This window comes from Myotis yumanensis, unplaced genomic scaffold (genome assembly GCF_028538775.1).
Source record: "Myotis yumanensis isolate MYYU_CA2020_CCGP unplaced genomic scaffold, mMyoYum1.0.hap1 SCAF_15, whole genome shotgun sequence".
Classification (NCBI taxonomy): domain Eukaryota; kingdom Metazoa; phylum Chordata; class Mammalia; order Chiroptera; family Vespertilionidae; genus Myotis; species Myotis yumanensis.
The window spans coordinates 45685898-45708960 of NW_027223766.1; the positions used below are offsets into that span (position 1 = coordinate 45685898).

Here is a 23063-nt window from a genome sequence, read left to right on the forward strand (position 1 = left end):
CCTGGTAGGGGGTGTGCAGGAGGCAGCCAATTGATCGACGTTTCACTCTCATCAATGTTTCTATCTGTCTATCCCTCTCCCTTCTCTCTTCCTCTCTCAAGTCAGTAAAAACATGTTTTAAAAAAATCCAACCTGGGAATTAGCCCTGAGAAATAGAAGTGTAAGTCTTCCTGAGACTCAGCGGTAAATTGTGGATTCCGAATATATAGAAAATAGAAAGAATGAAATTCCTTTGTTTTCTGGTTACCCAACTCACTAAGTGAGATGAACACTATCCAGGCCATCTGTACCCAACAAAGAGGTAACTGAGAGGTTGCCTGAATTCAGGGTTCCTAACTTGGTTTTGGTTTTTTTTTTTGTCAATCCTCATGAGGATATTTTTCCATTGATTTTTAAAGAACGTGGAAGGGAGGGGGAGAGACCGAGACACATCAACTAGTCACCTATCGCACGCAGGGCCCCAAACAGGGCCGGGGGTCGAGTCTGCAACTGAGACACATGCCCTTGACTGGACTGAACCCGGAACCCTTCAGTCCTCAGGTAGATGTTCTATCCACTGAGCCAAACCGGTTAGGGCAGGGTTCCTAACTTTCATTTGCACACCTGGAACAACCTATTCTATTTAGCAAATATCAGAGGCATAGGGATAACTTTTTCACATGAAAATCTCTCCCGTCTTCAGCAAGTCTTGTGTGTTTCTACATGTGTATGGAGAGGAGTAGGGCGGTCAGCTGCATATGGGTACACATATCGACCTTCTATTCACCTTTTGGATACCTCGTTCATACTCATTGAAAATCGAGCTACATGTAGATTAATTTTAAAATTATGATTCCTGGCCTTAAAAGGGCAATCAGGACAAGTTAAGGCACCAGTCACATAAAAAATTATAAAGCCGCCCTAACTGGTTTGGCTCAGTGGATAGAGCGTCGGCCTGCGGACTCAAGGGTCCCAGGTTCGATTCCAGTCAAGGGCATGTACCTTGGTTGCGGGCACATCCCCAGTAGGGAGTGTGCAGGAGGCAGCTGATCGATGTTTCTCTCTCATCAATGTTTCTAACTCTCTATCCCTCTCCCTTCCTCTCTGTAAAAAAATCAATAAAATATATTTAAAAAAAAAAAATTATAAAGCCTGTGTGTATTTCCTGCTTTCAAAACTATCAAGCAATTCATTAATGACAGTGTCTCAAACCAAGAAGACAGATATATATAGTAGGTATAAGTCTTTTCTGCCTTAAAACAAAGAAAAGTAGTAATTTTTAATAACTAAACATATTAGTCTACTCAGATTTGGGTATTCCTCAAATGAAAGGACAGCTATTCTCATATTCCTAAAAGAGAATAAGGAGTATATTTTCATAGACTAGAAAAATGGAGGTGAAATTAAAATGCTCAACTTTTTGAAAATTTAAATTTTCATAAACAAATTAAAGTTTACAACTTTAAAACAATGATACTTTAGCAGCACTTCTTTCCCAAATTCAGTAAGAAACTCCTCAGTGAGTCATAACTAATCACTATTTTAACTGTATTAGTCCTTGAAATTATATAAAAAACAATGCAATTTCTGTAAATTTTTTGGTTGTTGTATAAATAGGCAATCACCTAAAGTGAGTCGGCAGGAAAAGAACAGTCCAGTAGAACAGGCATAATATTAGCACAAACTGGAATTCTGACTTAAACTAAAAAAATAAGTGAACTCTTTCACTAAAATGGCAAATGGCCAAATTTTAGTTAAAATTTTGGGAAAGTATTAATAGTAAAAATGTGTAAATATATTTTTATGTGAAAAATACTTTTATCATGTTATTTTAGGGCTTGTGAGGGAGAAAGGGAAGAAATGAAAAGTCGTATGAAGAAAGTGTAATGACCAGTTTTACACTAGGAAGAGAGAATAAAATGATATCACAGCAGAATTTGGGTTACACATGAAGGAGAAATTCCCTTATCTCATAGATTATCACTAAGAGAAATCGTAAAAGTTACTGACATAATCAGTGGCTTATGGACAGAATATATGTGACTAAGATTACTTTAAGATAACTACTTAGTCCTAGCTGGTTTGGCTCAATGGATAGAGTATTGGCCTGTGGACTGAAGGGTCCCAGGTTTGATTCTGGTCAAGGGCACATGCTTGGGTTGCAGGCTTGGTCTCCAGTGTGGGGCATGCAGGAGGCAGCCAATCAATGACTCTCTCTCATCATTGATGTCTCTCTCTCTCTCTCTCTCCCTCTCCCTTCCCCTCTGAAATCAATAAAAACATATTAAAAAAATATATATATATATGTCTACTTAAACCCAATCATAAACTTTCAAAACTTGATGCTCATTAGATCAACTCTTAGATATTCACCAACAGCAAGCAGCAGATAAATGGAATATTAGCATTTAGGAATTCCAAGGGGAAAAAAAGGATTAAGCCCCACTGAATATTCTCTGAATTAACACTTATTGAAATAGGTTTCTTGATATAGATTTCTCTATATTAGAAAGTAATGTTCTCTAACACTCCCCATTTTATTGGAATCAAGCACATCATCCAGTTTACTGTCTCAGTTATCTCTGGACTGTGTTCCAAGTGCTACATGCTTCAAACATATCCAACATGCCTCCTGACAGGTATGTTTTATTCAAAAGTGAAAACTGTCCAAAGATTCAAGTTTTAACACTCGTGACTAACCAGAACTTGGTCTTCAGACTAAAGGGCTTATTCCTCTCAAATGGGATTCCAGAGGGCTTGCACCCAGGGGCCAATGCGCAAGAGCATGTCTTGAAATTAAGCACTGATCCTGCGATCCAATGGAAACTTTGGCTAATTTATTTACGCATTTATATATATATATATATATATATATTTTTACTAACTTGCTCATTCCAGATATCCTGGAGAGCAAGAGAAATGCTCCCCAGGTTATCCTATCCAAAAATACTTAATGCTCAGTAACTTAAGAAATGCAAAATGGGCATCCAATGACCCTTCTACAGAAAGCTTCCTGGGTTACAGGAGAAAAAAAATAAAGATCCGGCCATACTTATTTTACCTTTAAATGCGTATTAAAATAATCTACAATAGCCAGGTTGCCTCCCAGAGTCAGTGCTTATCTTGAGCACACTAAGCTTCAGAAATCAAGGGCTTATCCCTGGAAAAGCGAGAATATAATCGGAAAGGAGGTATTTGTAGCATCTCTAATTATGGGGGTGTCCGCAACCAAGGTCTTCAATGATTCCCAGATACTACCGATTTCAGATGGGAAAGCCTACGTAACCACCTTGCCTGCCTCAGAAAGAACCAGGAACACAGAAAGCAGCTTAAGCACCTACCAGCATATAGCGTAGAAGAGCGCCAAGACCCAAGAAAAACTTACATGGTAACTTACATGGCGGCGGGGATAAGCCATTTCGATTTAAAGTGCCCCCCATTAACACAAAGTTCATCTCCTCAGCTGAACACTGAAAGACTTCCACATATCTGTCCTTCATGGTTTTTTTATGACACTTCTGTGCAGCCAAATATGCTCTGTCCGCAGACTTCATCTGGATAAAGGCATCTCCGGATGGGCGGCCCTGAGCGTGCGGGGGAAGAATAAACAACAAAAGGAGACCGTCTCCTTCAATGAGGAAATGGTTGCTTTCAAAACATGCAAAGTGACAACCACCCACAGCACAAACACGGTAGGCACAAAGTCTGGGTGACAGTGTGCTGTACTGAAATCTGACTGGCGTTTCATCCCCCAATTACCAGAATGGCCCGCAAAACATGGAAGAAACAGTTTTGAGGGTTCATGGGAGAAAGTGATCCTTCTTGGTTTCTATTAGTTATCAGATTTACAAAGGGTTGACGAGGTCTCCTTGTGACTGTGGTTTCAAAGTATAGGATTGTGTATTGGTATTGGGTCTTGCACTTCTGAAAGAATCCAATTGTAACGTTTGATTGAGAAAAGCTGATAATAGAACGCGTACTAGAGCCTTATGTATCCTCCTGTAAGAAACTGGGTGAACGAGTGTTCTCTTTCGGCTCTCAGTTCTGTCCATCACTGACCTGCAACATCCCTTTCCCTTCTCCCTGCAGCCTGGGTTGGAATGTGGCCTGGGGCAAGGAAGGGAGACAGGAAATGGGCAGTGGCCAAGCACAGTTCAGGTTGGGGACAGCAGTGCCACCAGCCTTGTCTGGAAGCCCTACTCTCGCCTCTGCCCATGCATCTCCATCTTAAATCTTAGCCTAACAGGTGCTGATAGTAATTTTCTCTGTGAAAATAGCTTGCTAAAAATCTCCTATTTAGAACCAAGCTGATAGATGTGTTCCACAGAACTGGAATGCCTTAGTTATATTTAGCATGGATATTTTATGGGGGGGAGAAAAAGATACAATCAGCTTATAGGAATTCTTTCATAGTTATGCATCTCTTTAAAAGTCTCTCAGGGACTATTTAGTGCAAACGATTACCATGCAAGTTACCATACAAGTTGCCAAACCAGGGAAATCAGGGATACCAGGGAAACCCAGTCCAAGAGGGAAACCCAACATCTTTGAGGCAGCTAGTCCATCATCTAAGAAGCATTTCTCCCAAGTGCAATCACAACAGGTCATGTGGGTCAATGATAGGCCAATCTGTCTACTGTTATTAGTCAAAAAGTAATAATAGCCCCTAGGTTATTAGAAATGGTGACTCAAAGAAAAACCAAACCAATCCCTGGTGAGGATTTATGGGCAATTGCGGGGAATTTTCTTCAAAAGGACTCTCACCAGTGAGGCACACTGAGAGGGGACCTAGCATGTGCTGGTATGGAAACCCAAGCAGGGGTTCAGGAGTTTCTGACTGCCTGTACCCAGTGACATGCACTTCCCAGCGAGGCAGGGTTATGGTTTCAAATATGACCAAATCTCCATGTGAAAAGAGAAAGTGGAACACTAGCAGTTTAGAAAAACGTTGGTATTTCCAATACAAACCTATATTCAACCCATCATTGATCAGAAACATCTCATTTTCAAAGATTAATACAACTTTGCTTTTAGTAACGAGTTGCAAAATTTTTAATTAGGACTACTAGGTTTATAGGTTTTGAGGATTCTGTCCTGCTTATGACAGCACAAAGTACTGGCATTATTGTCCAGCAACAAAGATGATTAATTTTATTTAAACCAAAAATTAAGAGACACTAAGCCAGGAATGATTTTTAATATGCTTAGAGTGTATACTTGCATACCATAGAATTTGGTTAGATTTTGATAGGTTTCTATGAAATAATTCATTAATACATTTGAGTGCCTATTATGACCACATCCTATTCTAGGTGGTACAGATACTAGTCTTTATTGAGTTTGTACTTTACTGAATGTAATTTGATATATAACACACATACACGTTTTCTAAACTGTCTATGGATACAAAATACTCTTGAACAGACAAGCTCATGGGTACATATTGTCCATGATTGCTTTCACACTATGACAGCAGAGTGGCAGAGCTCAGTAGTTGCAACAATAAAATGTTGTATTAGATTGATATGTACTATGTGATGCTACTGAGAATTGGATGGATAGACGTGATGACAGAATCAAACCCAAATTTGTATTTACCATAATGATGACAGCATTCTTTCTGGAGTTCATCCTAAAGACCTCTCGCATTTATAGTTACATCTTTCCTGCAAGGCTAACTATAACACTGACAAACATCTGCACTCTTTTATGGGGAGAGACCCTTTGGTGATAATAATAAGCAAATCAGTTTTGGAGTTACGTGACTTTCTTACCTGGTGATTCAATACCATGTGGACTCCATGAGTTCGAATATCTGTGGAAAACTCCCCGAGAAAGTCCAGGATGTCCTCGATCGTGGCTGCATAGGGAAGACCTCGAAGGCGTATACAGTCTCTAACGTTTGTAGGGGGCACAAACTGCTGAGGTAGTACTGGAATAATGGGCGGGGTCGGAAGTGGAATGAGAGGAGGAGCCGAGGAGAATCGATTCAGCACCTGGAATCAAAGCAAAACAGAAGGGACTCAGTCTGCAGACCAGCACTAGCATCACTGGGGGAGGAGCCTGTGAGAAATGCATAATCTCGGCTCCACCCCAAATCTACTAAGTATAAATCTGCATTTTAACAGATACTGCAGGTAATGCAGAGCATATGAAAGTTTGAGACACACTCACGGAGAAAGGGCTTCATGCTTTGCATCAGGGCAAGCGTGAGACCCAGTTTTGCAAATGTGTGCCGAGGTATATACCACACACAGCACCAATCTGCTTAGATTAAGGACTCGCCTACTCGACAAACACATCACTATCTGCCTTGGGACTACTATCCTTAAAGTCTATCACTTTCATAAATATCTGGGATGGCTAATCATGGACTACTGCAGCAATCTATTAGTTTCATTTTATTTAAGTACAATATTCCCTTTAATATTGCTTCACATTGCTCCAAACCCAAGAAGTATAAAGAGAATAACCCAGTAATGGAACCACAGGTAAAACAGCATGACTCTGGATTATATTAAAATACAATGCCACATTTGCAAAGCAAATAATACGTAAAGCAAAAAGATAGAACGGCAATGTAAAACTGAAAAAAATAATTTAGTGACCATAAAAATAACCGCTTAGCTTCCACATGAACTTTAGACGCTGGGAAGACAGAGGATCTTGACTTTTAAATACATGAAATTTAGCTATCTTGAGAATGAATCAGGTCAAGTTCATTTTGGAGGAAAAAAACTGGTCCCATGCAAAATTCAAAGCTCTTGCAGATTTTTGTCTTAGTTTAGAACATGCTCACTATTTGATAATACTGTGCAAATGCCATGTGTGGCATCCCTGGGTTTTCTGAACAATTTACCATTGCAAACTTAATCATCCTATAAACTGAAAATATAACAATCAAGAGACTCCTGAAAATTTGCCCTAATTTCCTTACTCAGCCTCGTCACAGTTGCTCTCTTGAGTAAGAGGTGACAAACAAACAAACAAACAAACAAAAATCAAAGAATAAACACAGCAAAAGATCAGCTGCCTCCTGCCCAGCCCCTACCCGGACTGACCCTGCAACCCGGGCATGTGCCCTGCCCAGGAATCGAACCGATGATCTCTGGGTGCATGGGTCGATGCTCAACCACTGAACCACACGACCGGGCCAGATATATACTTTTGAAACAGAATACCAAAGAATATCTATAGCAGTATTCCAGTTATATAAAAACACCTGGTATTTTTGAATGTGTGTACACAAGCTAACCGTGGCTATCATTTCGTTACAGAGTAAGATTTTATTTTAACAATGAATAGTGTAGGGTTGGTTCCAGAAATAAATAGAAATAATGCAAAACCACCAACATGCTGTTAAAAACCTACCTGCTGAACTTCAGCTGCTGTGCTCCTGAAGAGTTCAATGTATCTTTTGCCCAACAAGTCCTTATGCTTCCTCAGTGCGTTCTGTGCATACTCCTCGCAAGCAAAGAGGACGAAAGCATCCCCTGTTGGCCTGCCATCTGGGTAGGTAACAAAGAGGATGCCTTCCTTCCCCCCAGTGATGGGGCAATGCTGTCCAAAGAAGGCCACCACTTCGTCAGCCGTGGCTGTGAACGGGAGCCCCCGCATGCGGACAATGACTTGATTTTCCTTGGAGAGAAATTGGGCTACCTCGTTGGATGTACCTAGGAAACACAAATATTAGGAAGCAGGGGGAGAAATGATTAAGACATCAACTTCCCCAAGTTTGAAATGGTAAAATTCTTGGCAATGTCTTGGATTTGTAATGAAGACCCACACTCCCAACTGAGTTTCTTAATAACAAACCAGGAAAAAAGAATTCTCTTCCCACAGTCTTAAAACTTTCTCCCTACCATTTTCATAAAACACTTCTCTATTAGGAGGATAACCAGACAATTCAATTATGGACTAGCCACCATATTCTTCTCATGATGGTTAAGGGCACAGGTCCTGGAGCTAGAATGCCTGGGTCCAATCTTGGCTTTCCCATTTTACTAGAGTACACAGGACTTAGAAAAATTTAACCTCTGTAACTTAGTTTCCCCATCTGTAAAATGAGGGTAAAATTACCTATCTCATAAATTATAAGTTATTATATATAAAGTACCTTAGTGATTTTTGTTATTATTTTCTGATTATTTCTTATTAAGAAAGATTAAAACATATTCAAGTACAGAGAATAGTATAATAAATATACTTGGCAGTTAGTTTCAACATTAAGATTCTGCCTAGCATAAAGCATTTTGTACAGTATGGCCAATGTAGCAAATACTCAAATGCACATCATTCAAGCTCTACACTAGCAATATTTTCCCTTACTTATACTGCTCACATACCAGGAAATACTAGGTATTCACTTGAACATTAATAACTTTGCCACCTGCAACTTACAATGTTATCTATCATAGGACCTCAGAATCATAGCAATTCAAAACACACTCTATCCCCAACCAATATCAAACATTACTTTGGAAACACTATTAAACTTGAAGCTCTAAATTTGGAAGCCGTGGTTTATCTCAAGAAATAAGTTCAAGAACAGAATTATGCCAGCAAATTGTGTGAACAGGAAGCTGCTACTACAAGTTCTACAATTGCAAAAATTTTTACCAGGGCTACATAATGCAGGGATACAAATGTCCTCTGTATTTAAGTGAAAGCTACCCTAGTATATTTTTTTGCAATAGGTATCAAAGGTCTCTTCAAAGACCCACCCGCATTCTTTGATTCAGCTAACCTACTTTTAGACATTCATCCTAACGAGTGGCACATACATAGATACAAAAATATTCACTGTAACATACTTAAGAGTGAAAAGTTAGACAGAAGCTCTAGATGCCCAACAGGGATGTTTAGTAAAAATGTATGGTACATATAATACTGAATAGTAATGAACATTTAAGAAAACTGAGTAACATAGGAAGATATTCAATATACTAAAAGGAGCAAGGGAGTTATAAAGCAATCTGAACAGAGCAATAGAAACTTACAGAGTAGTTGTACGTATAGAAAAAAAATCTGTTGGGCAAGTCCTAGTTAACGTTTTTTATGCATCTGTTATTTTTAGGTTTTAAAGTTGCAAATCACCCAAGAATTGGATAAAGACTTACGCCACGTATCCTAAAATACCAGATGCCAGAAAGCTACCATAGTCGTGGCCATTGATGAATTAAGGAAATTTAGAGAAAAACGAGCAGCAGATATGCAACAATTCCAGGTATTCTACTTGGCTGTTTAAAAGTAGTTTTCAGACTACCTCATTTCTTTTAAGAACTACTCTTTCCCTTTGAACATGAACTTTATGTGACCCGTTCACTTTGTGTAATCCTACTTTTAATGGCTTTTTAACTATAGTTGGTTGACTCAAGCCTTAGGGCAAGAGTTATGCATTACACTTACTGATACTATTGGACATTTTCTTCCTCCTATTAAAAAAAAAGTTAATTTCTATGTTTCATTGGGAACTAAAAACTATTCAAGACACTATTTATCTAACCTTGGCATATAGGTCAACGTTTCAGATTCTTATGCTAGCCACATTTTATAAAAGGCACTCACCACCAGCAATTTTAAGAAAATCTTCACCTGTTGCTTTGTAAACCTAGGAAAAGAAAGGGAAATTAAGATATGGTTTCTGAGCCTTTTAATGTTTGCACTCAAGATGTCAGGGTCTCAGGTTGTGAGGACGTACCTCTATGTACCGGGTCCCCATGTGATGTTTGTGCCTCTGCAGTGCGAGGTCTCTGTGCTCCTCACTCACAAATCTAACCAGAGCCTCTCCATTCCTCCGACCCTGGGCATTCAGACAGAGTGCTGCACCTCCCCTTTAGGAAGATCAGAACAGGGAGCAGTAGGAAAAAATAAAATAAAATACAGTCAGGGGAAAAATGATGGGCAACCCATGATCCCTTTGGGATTGTTAAGTACAAAACAGAGATGAAAGAAAACCAACTTGGCAATATTGAGTCCTTTGAAAAATCTTGCAATATCTTGATCCGAAGACTGCCATGGCAAACCCCGGGCTCTGACTACCGTGTTGTCGTCAACAAGTTCCATCTTGCTGCTGTGGATCAAGCAAAACCTCAGGTTGCATGATTAATGCTAGGGCGTCTGACCTCTTACCCCCTGTAAGACAATTTGCCTATTCACACATGGAGTAGTTATTCTTTTGGAGTGTGGACAGACTTTTAATCTTGCCTAATTTACTGTGTAAAGTCAAAGATTATCTGGGCACAACTTAAAGTTATGTCTAGGTGGTTCACTATAGAAAGATAACTGGCTATTGCAGAGCCAACACAGCTAGCTCCGCCTGCAATCCATCCATCAGCTGAGTTGCTGCTTGCCTGCCATACACTCGAAAGGGCCCAGGATCAATTCTGAGAAAGCAGAGTTCTCCCAATATCCGGATGGCTTGTCAATTCAGAGCCAAGAAGGACAGGCTTAAATTCATTCTCAGAACTGGCCAGGACACCGGCGGGTTTTAAACCCACTTTGATAGCAAAATTTAAGGTGTGCATAAAGCTGGCGGCTAACCCACGACAGGAACGTGTGTGCACGGTCACAAGTCTGCCATTAAAATATCTCCTCCATCAAACAGGGGAGCCATCACAGAGAGTGTTTATGGAAATGCCCGGGAGAGCCCACACCCCTAAAATGAGTCATTTGCAAACCACCTATGATATATTTTGAACACCTTTTGATGTTCTATTCCTCCCACATTCATATTTTCAGTACTCCTGGGACATTTTCCTAGTGAGTCACTTTCTCTACAACTACATAGGCCTCCAAGTCTCTCTGTGGGCAAACATGCCAGAAGGTTCTATTCATGTCAGGCACCAGGCAATCTCACACAATTCACTGCAGTGATTTACAAACTTAAATAGGTCTGCCTGTGATCGCAAACAGAGATACCACCACCTCATACTCCTCCCCAGTTATTTCCTTTGCTTTAAAGTAGAAGCTGATAGAACACACTTTTAAATTATCTCAGGAAAGACCTTGTGAACTCTTGTAAAGCCTATGATTTTCCCCTTTGGGAGTTTTCCAGTGAGAGAATGGATAGTTCAGAGAGGCTATACAATAATCACAGACACAAACATATGCTGCTGTACATAAGGTCATAGTGACTAAGGATGCAAATATTTCATTAAATGTTAATCCCGACATCCAAGCACACCTGAAGATAAACCTTCTTCTAGGAATGACCTGCTATTTGAAAAATGGATAGTCAAAGTATAAAGGAAGTTAAGTGTCACAAAGTGAATGAAACAAACCAAAAGGCGCAAACACTTACCAAGTGCCACTTTCAAATTTGTAATTGACTCTCTCTGGGTCTGAAAACCTGTGATCTAAAAATGAGAACACACACACGTCATCATTTTAGCTATTAGAGAGATAGGCGATGGAAGGAAATTCAAAAGTATAGGTGAGGGAAGGAGGGTGGGATCAAATTCTAGGTGTACATTGTTACAACGGCGATACTTACTGTAAGGCTCTGAAATCATTGCTAAAATTATATTCCCCATTTCTTCAACTTGAGAGGCTCCATACCGGGACACTGAACTATTCTTCTCAAAATTTAAACCTGGGAGATTAAGTCAAGGAAGCATTTTGGGGAGGTAAAATGAGGTTGCTTCTAACTTCAAATGAAACACACACAGCTAAGAAGCGAAGTAACATGTACCTAGATGGACAATTCTTTAAAAACTCAGAAGGGCTGCATCCCATCAGTTTGGACTTCACCCATACTTCCTGAAGTCTCCCATCTCTCCTACGTAAAAATGGCCAAATAAACCCTGTCCTGAGGTACTACCAGCAACAAAATTTGTTTGTTGAGCAGTAGTAAATGCATCAATACTGAGACTTCTGTTGAGTTTCAAACCATGAAGTATTCAACAAAATTAATAGAACTCTTCATCTTATATATCGTTACAGCACACACAAGGCAATGACTATGCTGACATAAAGATATGGTTATGTCCGTGAAAATCATAAATGACTTTTCTTTTAAGCCTAATGTTAGAAAAACACACCTCAAATTACTGATGACACTATTTTTGGGGATGCTACCTCTGCTCAAAACTTCTCTTCTGAAAGATTTTTCGAGTCCCAGAGTATGGCCATCTTGCATGGCAGCAAACGCCTTGTCCTTTGAGAGTAATTGTGTTAAGAAACAATTCAAGCACTCGCGCCAACACTGGCCAACATAGCTCTTGATCCAGAAAGGAGATTGTTTGGGTAAGACAGGAAACGTGGCTTTTAAGAAATACATGCCTCAAATTGGGTTTCAAGGTGGAACCCAAAAGAAGAGTTCCATCAAGTCTTATGAATTTGAAATCTCTCTAAAATAAGCATGTATCTTTGTTAAGTTACCTTTAGAAGCTAACAGTCATTGAAGTGTTTGTTTTTTAAGTTTCAATGCTATAGTGACACTTGTATTATGCATAGATTTGCATCAATCTTATAATGTAGTACAAGTCATATAACAATACTGACTGGCCCCGTGTTCCAGTCAGCCTGGCAGTCCTGCACGCCTCTAGCCAAGACTTCACCAAAATGCCATCTCAGATGGAAGACCCCATGGAAGTCATGATGTTCACATTTCACAAATTTGCTGAGGTTAAAGGCTACTCAACAAAGGAGAACCTGAGAGTACTCATGGAAAAGGAATTCCTTAGATTTTTTTTTAGAAAATCAAAAAGGCTGTGGCCAAATAATGGACCTGATCCAGTGCTGAGTTGGCAGAGTGGGCTTACAAAGTTTTCTTTTTCACTAACTGCTGGGCTTACCCTCGCATGCATTGCCTACTTTGTAGAGCACATGAAGCAGAAGGGAAAGAATTAGGCAACACTGAGCAATTACTCCCTGATTAAGTTTTCTCCTAAGAGTCCTGGCTGGTATGGCTCAGTCGGTTGAGCATCTTCCCATGCACTGAAAGGTCTCCAGTTTGAGTCCCAGTCAGAGCAGATGCCCAGATTGTGGGCTCGATCCTAGTAAGGGGCATGCAGGAGGCAGCCAATCAATGTTCTCTCACATCAATGTTTTTCTCTCTCCCTTGCTCTCTGTCAAAAAAAAAAAAATCAACAAAAACATATTAAAAAAAATTTTTTTTCCCAATAGATCATTTAAGCTGCCCCACAGCTTACCCTGTTTAAGGATTTAATGGTTGCTTAGGACCATTAGAACATAAATCCCATCCCCATTTGACAAGATAAAAAAAAGTCAATTAAAGCCAGATAAGTTTTTTTTTAATATTGCTTACTTCCTCTTGCCCTCAAAGCACACATTTCTTTAAAGCAAAACAAAAACACACCATAACACAATAAGACTCTATTTTTTTCAAGTTTAAAATGAAAGCAGTGACCAACAGGTACAGTATGTAAAAAATGTTCAACATCACTAATTACTGGAAAAATTGAAGTCAAAAAAACCAAAACCATAATGGTGACCTCACATCTGTCAGAACAGATATTATAAAAAAGACAACAAATAAGTATTGGAAAGGATGTGGAAATAAAGGAACCTTCATACGCTGCTGGTGGGAATGTAAACTGGTGCAGCCACTATATGCAAAACTATATGGCAATTTCTTAAAAAATTAAGAATAGAGCCATCATATAACCTACCTACTCCACTTCTGGGTAATTATCCCAAGAATACTAACACTAATTCAAAAAGATATATTGCACCCATGTTCATTGCAGCATTATTTACAATAGCCAAGATATGGAAGCAACCTAGATGAAAGGATAAAGATATGGTACACAGTATTATTCAGCATAACAAAGAAAGAAATATTGCCCAGCTGGTGCGGCTCAGTGAGTGAGCATTGACCCATGAACCAGAAGATCACGGTTCAATTCCTGGTCAGGGCACATGCCCAGATTGTGGCCTACATTCACAGTAGGGGGAGTGCAAAAGGCAGCCAATCAATGATTCTCTCTCATCTTTGATGTTTCTGTCTCTCTCCCCTTCTCTCTTCCTCTCTCGGAAATCTATATATATGTATAAAGACAGAAATCGTGCCATCTGCAACGACATGGAGGGACAGAGGGTACCATGCTAAGTGAAATAAATCAGACAAAGAAAGACAAGTACCATATGATTTCACTCATTTGTGGAATCTTAAAAAAACAAATAAGCAAACAAAAACACACACCATAGATTTCAGGGAAACAGACTGGAGGGGAAAGGGTTGGGAGGAGGGCAAAAGGAGTGAAGGGGACAGATTGTATTGTGATGGATGATAACTAGACTTACAGTGGTGAATATTTTGTAGTGTATACAAATATTGAATTATATTGTACAGCTGAAATAAATATAGGCTTGTATACCAATGTTATCACAATTCAAAAAACTAAAAGAAATAAAATGAAGACAGCCTACATTTAGGGTGGTGGCTATTAGCATATTTGCCTTATTTTATAATTTTCTGACTGGCATTTTCTAAGGATAAAATATGAAGGCAGCTATTAAGAAAAAGTTCTTAGATACTATTTTACTTCAAATGAAGAGGACATATAGAATGTTAAAACATTAGAGAGTCCTTGCCGGTTTGGCTCAGTGGCTAGAGCGTCAGCCTACGGACTGAGTCCTAGATTCGATTCCGGTCAAGGGCACATGCTTGAGTTGTGGGTTCAATACCCAACAGGGGGCATGCAGGAGGCAGCTGATCAATGATTCTCATCATTGATATTTTTCTCTCTCTCTCTCTCCTTCTTCCTTCTTCTCGGAAATCAATAAAAAAGTTTAAAAAAAAATTCAGAGAGCTCCATTCCACCAATCATTAGAGCCAATCATCTGTAGTTAATAAGTAATACCCTTTTCTGTTCTCAAGTCAAAATCTCCTTTCCATTTCAACCCCCCTCCTAAGCCTCCTCCTTTCTCCCTTCCTCCAGTAGAGACCCGCCCTGCTAGGCAAATTCATTTTTCTCTTGTCCCTCACCAGCTGCATGTCTCTGCAGTTACATATACCACGTGTACAAATGCAGCCATGTGGTCTTGGCAAACTACCCCACCAAGTTTCAGCTTATCTGTAAAGCATAAACTGTAATCATCTTTAGTTTCCTGGGGTTGTTTTTCTTGTTTGTTGGTTGTGTTTTGTTTTTTTTTGTAAAGATGAAACGAGATAAAGCAAGCAAGGGCACAAAGCAGGCATTTAATAAGTGATATCCTTTCCCTTTTTTCCTAGAACCATCAGGTGAACAACTTTCCCATTATAACCCATTATTTCATCACACTTTGAGGGTCACCTTTATGACTAAAAAATCTGAATTCACCAGATGCCGATTTGGATACTCATAAGATAATCATCAGGCTAAAATGGTAAATAATTTCTGCAACACACACCTGCGCAATCACTCCCTTTACATCATCTAGTTATGAAACAAATGTGCTGCTCACTGAAGGATTAGAAAAATCAATCCCAGGAGATATCTGAGCAACAGAGCAATGACCACCTATTAGAGTCATTAAAATGGTCACCTGTGGAAAGGCTGTGCTATCCTATATAATAAAAGGGTAGGTAATATGCAAATTGACCCTAATGGTGGACCGACCAGAACGACCACTTGATCAGTCACTATGAGGTGCACTGACCACCTCTTGGCCCCTCCCCCTGACAGGCAGGCTCTGATCGCCCAACGGCAAACCGGGGGTGGATAGCGGCAGGGGGAGGAAGGTGGAGCCGGCTGCGGGCAGTGGTGGGGGAGGGAGGAATGACCCTGATCGCAGGCCAGGCCTAGAGACCATACCCACACACAAATTTCATGCACCGGGCCTCTAGTCTATATATATATTTATTAATTTTGTGCCACTGTCAAAGAAATATGGAAACAGGATAGAAAACCAGAATCAAAAGATAGATACTTTGGGGAGATGACTGCCCTAAATTTTCTGTGGAGGAACAGGGGATCAGGAAGGACTACTTTAAGGATCCTTACAGAACTAAGAAAGATTAGCTGTAACTAGCCATAGTTTATCATACAAAACTTTGTTACTGCTGAATAATCATTTGGAACCCTGCAATTCTAGTACAGTAACATTTTCAGCTTTGTCAGGAATGAATGGAGTAGAGAGAAAGATATCCAAGAAATGGAAACCAACCCTATTGGATAAGCCAGTTTCTCAACCTTGGCACTACTGGCATGTAGGGCAGAGATTTCTTTTTGTTGGGAAGGGGTTTCCTGTAGCCTGCTGGCTGCTACCCACCCTGATTATGATTAAAAATTTCTCCAGACATTGCTGAATATCCTCTGGTGGGCAAAACCCACCCCAGGTTGAGAACCACTGGGAAAGCTAACAGTTCCCAATAGCTCCACCTTCCCCCCTTCGCCATGTATTGAACTGTCCGAAAAAGCTCTCTTATGTTAGAGGCCATTACTGGACAGAGATTTTAAAGAACATTGGCCAAACACCATCAATTTCCTCCTATTTTTGCAATAGCCCTGCCAATAGCAAAACCAAACAGGTGAAGAAACTAGAATTTAGAGAATTGCTGTAACTCACCCAGTCTCCCAGCTGGTAAGTAAGGGAGCTGGAATTACAACACACCCCTGATGTGACTATGGGTACTTGATTCCCTGCACCAAGACGCTTTGCCTAATTTGTTTTGAGCAATACTTCATTGTGACAAGCTTTCTACACGTATATGTAAGAGCCAAGGAAAAGAGAGCAAACGTAAAAATGTAAAGTATCCTGTGTAGACATAGATTTGTAGCTAAAGAATTATTTTTACTGAATTCTACGTTTTAACTAAGAGAATGTTCTCAGAGATGTAAATTACAGCATAGGGAATATAGTCAATAATATTGTAATAACTACGTAGGAGGCCAGATGGACATTTGAAACGTCAGGGGGCCCACTCTGTAAAGTACATCATTTTCTAACCACTATGCTGCAGATCTGAAGCTAATACAGAAAAATACTGAAGGCAAAATGTAATTGGGGGAGGGGCATGTTCTAGACATTTGACGAACTTGGTTCCACATAACATGTGCCAACACGCTTCTCTTCAAGTCATCACACATTTCTAAGCTCCTAATTTTTAAAAGTCACCTAACCTCCTGCATACCCAAACTACCTCCTTACACACACACACACACACACACACACCCTCCCTCTCTTTTAGAAGGTTTGCTCCACTCATAATCCTTCCCAGAATTTAACATGAACAAATGAAAGGAAGTAAGAAGAAAGTTTCAGTGCCAATCCTTTCCCCTATCAATTTATAATTATATATTGAATTGCTGCACGTCTGATCTTGAGGGAAGGCAAGATGAGTCTGCGCCTCCTGATTTATGGCTCGTCATGCAACTTACTCATCCTGCCCTTGAGGCAGCTTGAACAGCACCGACAGGCTCAGCCAGCTTTGCCGACGAGGAACGCCGTGAGGAAATGAGGAAGGGTAAAGCCACGCAGGTGGGAACAAATCTAACATTTCAGGCTAAAATTGAGCAAAGGGCTACAGTTATACAGAGTTCAGAAGTCCAGAGACCTTGCCTCTATTTGAACAAGAGAGTTATTTTCTTTAGTGCCACCGTTAGTGAAACAGATTTCAGGATGTAACCCACACTTTTATTAGCTCAAAGTAGACTTCAGAGAGAGCAATTTTACAAAGTTCATTCGCTTATCCACTCAAAAAAGTGACCTTTTCCAACTGCCTGAAAAGGGATGAATTTGTTTATATAAGGCCCAATTTTTACTGCTAAATATCTTTTTAAGCCAAACCAAATTTTTAGTTAATATCTAAGAGAATCACACATATAAAACAACACACGGTGGAATAATGATGTTTAAACTGTATATTACAATTTAAATATCCTAAGTTATAATTGCACCCCAATTCAAAATTTCAACTCAAAGCCATTTTTGCCCTGCCAGAGACCCCTCAAAAACAAGGGTGTTTCCCTTTTATTTGTAGGATAACACAACTGACTATATTGCCAGGCATATTACAATAAAATACCTATGGCCATGAATAAAAGAATAGCAAACAAAATATGTCAAGAGAAAAGGTGAACTACAACTAAGAACTGAATTTCCTACAATTATGTAAAGGAAAGAAACAAGCGACAAATTCCCCTGAAAATTTAAAAATAAGTTCTATAAATGATCTGCTATACTTTAAAATGAGCTTTGAAAAGAAGTCAATCAAGAATGCCTATGTATAAGAACATAACTAGGAGCCAAGGCAAGAAAAATGTCTTTATACCTAGAAATATGCTGGGAAAATAACCTTTAACTCTATTCCTCAGAAGCTTACTCTTTCCAAGAGGAAAAAAAAACGATGACATCTACCCTAATAAATATTTCTTCAGGAGGTGTTACTGTAAGGAAGCACCACATGAATGTCTAACAAAACTGACAAGTCAATTACATCCTGAAAGAAAAAAAGATGGAAGTAAGGACTAATGCAACAAAAGAGACCAAAATTTTACTTTAGAAAAAGCAATTGATATGCGGTAAATTAGGGAAGGGAGATTCCATGATAGTAAACAAGTCTTCTAAAGCCGCGTTAAACCAAAAAATTATCCTGGAATTCCCAACTCACACCGTACAAGTAAATTGTAATTAAAATAAACCACAGGAAATCAACATATCTCTGAGCGCTGGCCAAGAATATACAGTATTTCTAGTCCCTAACTTATTACAGACCACAAACCAGAGTATTTGCCGATTTGGCTCACATCATATCGATGTGATGCCAAAGATCATTTCTTACCTCTCTAGCTAAAAAGGTCACTCCTAACCCAGCTTAACTGCGCACTTGGTAAGATTTAAAAATCCCTTTCAGCCCTGACCGGTTTGGCTCAGTGGATAGAGCATCGGCCTGCGGACTGAAGGGTCCCAGGTTCGATTCTGGTCAAGGGCATGTACCTTGGTTTCGGGCACATCCCCAGTAGGGGTGTGCAGGAAGCAGCTGAATCAATGTTTCTCTCTCACCAATGTTTCTAACTCTATCCTTCTCCTCCTCCCTTCCTCTCTGTAAAAAAATCAATGAAATATATTTTAAAAAAATAAAAATAAATAAAATAAATAAAAATAAAAATCCCTTTCATACACTGAAAGGTACTAAGGAGGATTCAATCCTTCCTTCACTTTTCAAGCAGGGCAATGACGCCTTGTGCGACTGCAAAGGCCCAGTTCAATTAGTCAGAACAAATAGGCGCGTAACAGCGGAATGAACGACACTCACAACACAGAATATTCTACAAACAGAGAAGTGAAATTAACCCTGAAATATACCAGTAGTAACATGCAGATGAGGCTTTAAAAGGTCTATATCCAGTCTCACACGAAGTTAAAAAAGTTTTAAGGGCAAAGCAATTTAGACATGATCTTAAATCAATAAGGAAGTCCTTTTCAAAGTTTTTGGCAGCCGTTTTTCTTCCTCAGAGACACCCAACAACCTGGTGAGGTTTGAAGGATCACAGTCAACCTTGGAGGGTGTGCAGCAGACCAGGCACCGGTTAAGGGGTTGCATACAATGTCTCATCATTCCTTACAACAGTCATGCCCATTTCAAGATGGAGAAACTGAGGTAGAGAGGTGCAGTAAATTCGCTCCCTATGAATTCAACTCTGGAGCTCATGTTCTTAAGCACTCTGCTATATATGAATGCCGTTAATATATGAAAAAACAGGCCAATGTCACTGTGTTAGTAGCATGTGCACACACACACACATATCCTTTACCCCCATTGAGAAGTGGTAAAACACGTATAAACACAGGCTCACACCTCTACTAATCCTTGGATGGGTAGGTAAGAGTGGTTTAATTTTTTTTTTACCCTGATAATGAAAAGCTGCATTAATACAACTGTATCCTATATAATAAAAGCCCAGCGACAGAAACGCAGAACAACCAGAACAGCCCCAGAACAGCCAGTCGACCAGTTGCTATGATGTGCACTGCCCAGCAGGGGGCAGACACTGAACGCAGTAGCTGCCCCCTGGTGGTCAGTGCGCTCCCAGCGGAGTGCAGCTCAGCTGACCAGGATAAACAGCACTCCCACAGCAGGCCTATCCCCATAGGCCATGCCCCCCACTAGTGCACGACTCCGTGCACCGGGCCTCTAGTTTGTTAATGTCAAACTGTACATACAGATGCAATACCCTACCACTGAATAGAATTTTTACAAAATCAACTTCCTTTTCCTGCTGATTAGTTTAGTATGTGCTCAGGAGGCACAGAATGTAAATTTATAAGGGAGATAATCTACTTAAACTGCCTGCCCCACCCTCAAAAGATCTTTATACATTTTAGAATATTACTCCCTAGTTAACGAGTAGGACTTTCACAACAGATTCAGGGTTAAATGCTGGTGGCTCCTGACTAACAAAAGATAAAACCTCTAAGCCTCAGTTTCCCCAGCTGTAAGAAGGGCTGATACCACCCTCCACTGGGCACTTGTGAGGCTATCGATGGGGTATATAGTGAGCACTCAACAAACAGTTCTCTTCTTTCACCTGCTCTCCTTACAGGCCATACTTTATTAAAGTTCTTAGTAGAGGCTTGGCAAAGTGGAGTAAACAAAACAGGAGAGGGTCTTGATTAATCAGAGCAATAAATCAATTCACCAATAACAAAGCTAACAAAAAATAGGTCAAGAAACCAATTCTCCCCAACATTAGGGGGAATAAAATACAGTTACACTTTTTGAAAACTGGGTAACTCATTTATGTAAATAGTCCCACAAGCAAAATGTCCTATTACCAGGAGACAAATAGTATTAATCTCCATAAGGGACCTAAGATAATTTCTTCCCCGAAAACAAACAACAGATTACAGGGGCCCCAGTCCCTATCACCACACCCTCACCACCTCACCCGATTAAGTAAAAACCTTACAAAATGCCACCCACAGTTCACCTACTAAGGAAGTCTTCTCTCCAGCTGGGACCGCATAACTCAAAAAGCAGGTAACAACCCTGCCACTGGCGTAACTCAGAGAGGCCCAACACTAACACCAGGAGCGGCTTTAGAACCAGCACAAAAGAGGAAAATAAGTGCTAAAATAAGAACCAGAGCTGCATTCAAGAAATTCCTAAAACCCATTCTCTTATCAAAGTAGCTACACTTTTTTGTTTACATAGCACCTGATAGTTTGCAAAGCTTTCATTTGGGAATACCTGAGATAAAACTGAGGCTCGGAGAAGACAAGTGACTCTCTCCCAGGAAAGCCAAGCTGCGTATTCGCTTGTCCCTTCCCAGGGGTTGGCAAGAGCCGCCCTCCCTTGCTGGTTTACCTGGTAGAACAGGTAAATCCTTCAGGAGCAAGTGACTCTCCATCTACTTGGCAAAACCACCAAGGATGTGTAATGACCATCTTCACCGTTTCCCAATTTAGTGCCAACTCCATATTACAAAGGAAAATGTTTAGTGGTCTGAAAGAATAGGACAGCTCTTCAATGCAGACACTGTAGAAATCCTTTGCATAGATAAGGACAAGTTGCTAGTCAAATTTGTATACTTGCTTTTGACCTGAGGAATTGGTTTGGAGGCCCGCTCAGGGAAATAATGATTCCTCTGAATAGGAGTCACAAAATAATTGATCACAGTAGCAAAGTAAAACAAAAGTCACTCCTAGGAAAGTTTAATAATATTTCTTACCTGCTAAGTGGGGGGGAAACATACAAGTAAACATTAATAAACACACTTACGATTAAAATCCACTTCTTGATTGGTAGTGAAACTATAAATCTAAGACTCTCCCAATGTAAGCCAAAAGAAACTAGGCTTTAATTAAGCTATTTTTAAAGAAATATAAAATTCCCTAGTTTTTTTTTTTTTAATATATTTTTATTGATTTCAGAAAGAAAGAGGGATAGAAACATCAATGATGAGAATCACTGAACAGCTGCCTCCTGCACCCCCCCCCCCCCCCTACTAGGGATCAAGCCCACAACCCAGGCATGTGCCCTTGATGGGAATTGAACCCAGGATCCTTCAATCCCCAGGCCAATGCTCTGCCCACTGAGCCAAAACCAGCCAGGGCCCTAATTTTTTCAATGAAGGCATTATTTAATGGCTATGAGATCCTTCCTAAAAGTTCACATGTGAAATGGAGCCTGACCTAGCTTCATTCACAACTCATGTTATATTTAATTTTCATCTCCATGGCATTTGAAAAAGAACCACCAACAAAATAGTTATAGAATTAGGATTAAAAAAATGACAAAAAATAATTGGCACAGAATCCTACCCATTCACCTAAAGGTCAGATAATGCAATATTTTATTTTTAAAAGTAACATGAACAAGTAAGAAGCCCAGTCTACCATATTGAAAATGTTGAATAATAAACCCGAATCTTATATACATGAAACTCTTTTTTTAAACTATATTTTTATTGATTTTAGAGAGGAATGGAGAGGGAGAGAGATAGAAACATCAATGATGAGAGGGAATCATTGATCAGCTGCCTCCTGCACACCCTTTACTGGGGATCAAGCCCACAACTCGGGCATGTGCCCTTGGCTGGAATCGAACCCAGGACCCTTCAGTCCACAGGCCAACACTCTATCAACTGAGCCAAACCAGCTAGGGCTATACATGAAACTCTTAAGAAATCAAGAAGAAAAAATGGATGAACTTTTAACAAGTTTTCCCTAAACTATCAACACATTAAGAAAACCAAAATACCTAAATATATAAAAAAATTTGTAGCTATGTAAATTTTTACTAGTATCTGACCTATAAGCACTAGGGAAAGAGTTTCTTTGCTTAAAGAGGAAACTGAATAGTCAGGGATAAAGGATTCTTAACTGCCTTTCCTACTCAAACTGTCTTTTTCTAAATTAAGATAACTTATAAGAGTTTTCCTCCACTAGTTTTTCATTTACTTTTTAGAATGTTTGGTTCATCAGATAGGTTAGCATTTGCTATGGACTGAACTGTGTCCCTCCCCAAAATTTCTATGTTGACGCTCAAACCCCCAATGTGACTGTATCTGGAGACAGAGTATTCAGGAGGCAGTTAAGGCCATAAGGAAGGGGCCTTCATTTGTTAGATCTGTGGCCTTTCAGAGAAAAAGAAATTATTTCCCCCACTGCTCCCCCCACCCATGTGAAACCCA

The 23063-nt window shown here is 39.8% G+C and overlaps 1 protein-coding gene and 1 pseudogene across 8 annotated transcripts in view; one reads left to right on the forward strand and one right to left on the reverse strand.

The window, feature by feature from the left end:
- The window catches only part of ESRP1 (epithelial splicing regulatory protein 1), a 50890-nt gene that overhangs the window by 21347 nt on the left and 6480 nt on the right, over nt 1-23063 (reverse strand). For 5 of the 8 annotated variants that reach the window (XM_070392246.1, XM_070392240.1, XM_070392245.1 and 2 more), the window contains exons 5-12: nt 11474-11572; nt 11282-11336; nt 9941-10051; nt 9680-9812; nt 9547-9589; nt 7351-7652; nt 5754-5975; nt 3365-3563 (exon numbers count right to left, since the gene is read on the reverse strand). In XM_070392246.1, the coding sequence (XP_070248347.1) occupies nt 3365-3563; nt 5754-5975; nt 7351-7652; nt 9547-9589; nt 9680-9812; nt 9941-10051; nt 11282-11336; nt 11474-11572 (1164 nt within the window). The remainder of the gene's footprint in view (nt 1-3364; nt 3564-5753; nt 5976-7350; nt 7653-9546; nt 9590-9679; nt 9813-9940; nt 10052-11281; nt 11337-11473; nt 11573-23063) is intronic. The other 3 variants (XM_070392241.1, XM_070392243.1, XM_070392239.1) reach the window with 1 other exon arrangement.
- LOC138993434 (protein S100-A10-like) lies at nt 12544-12831 on the forward strand (annotated as a pseudogene).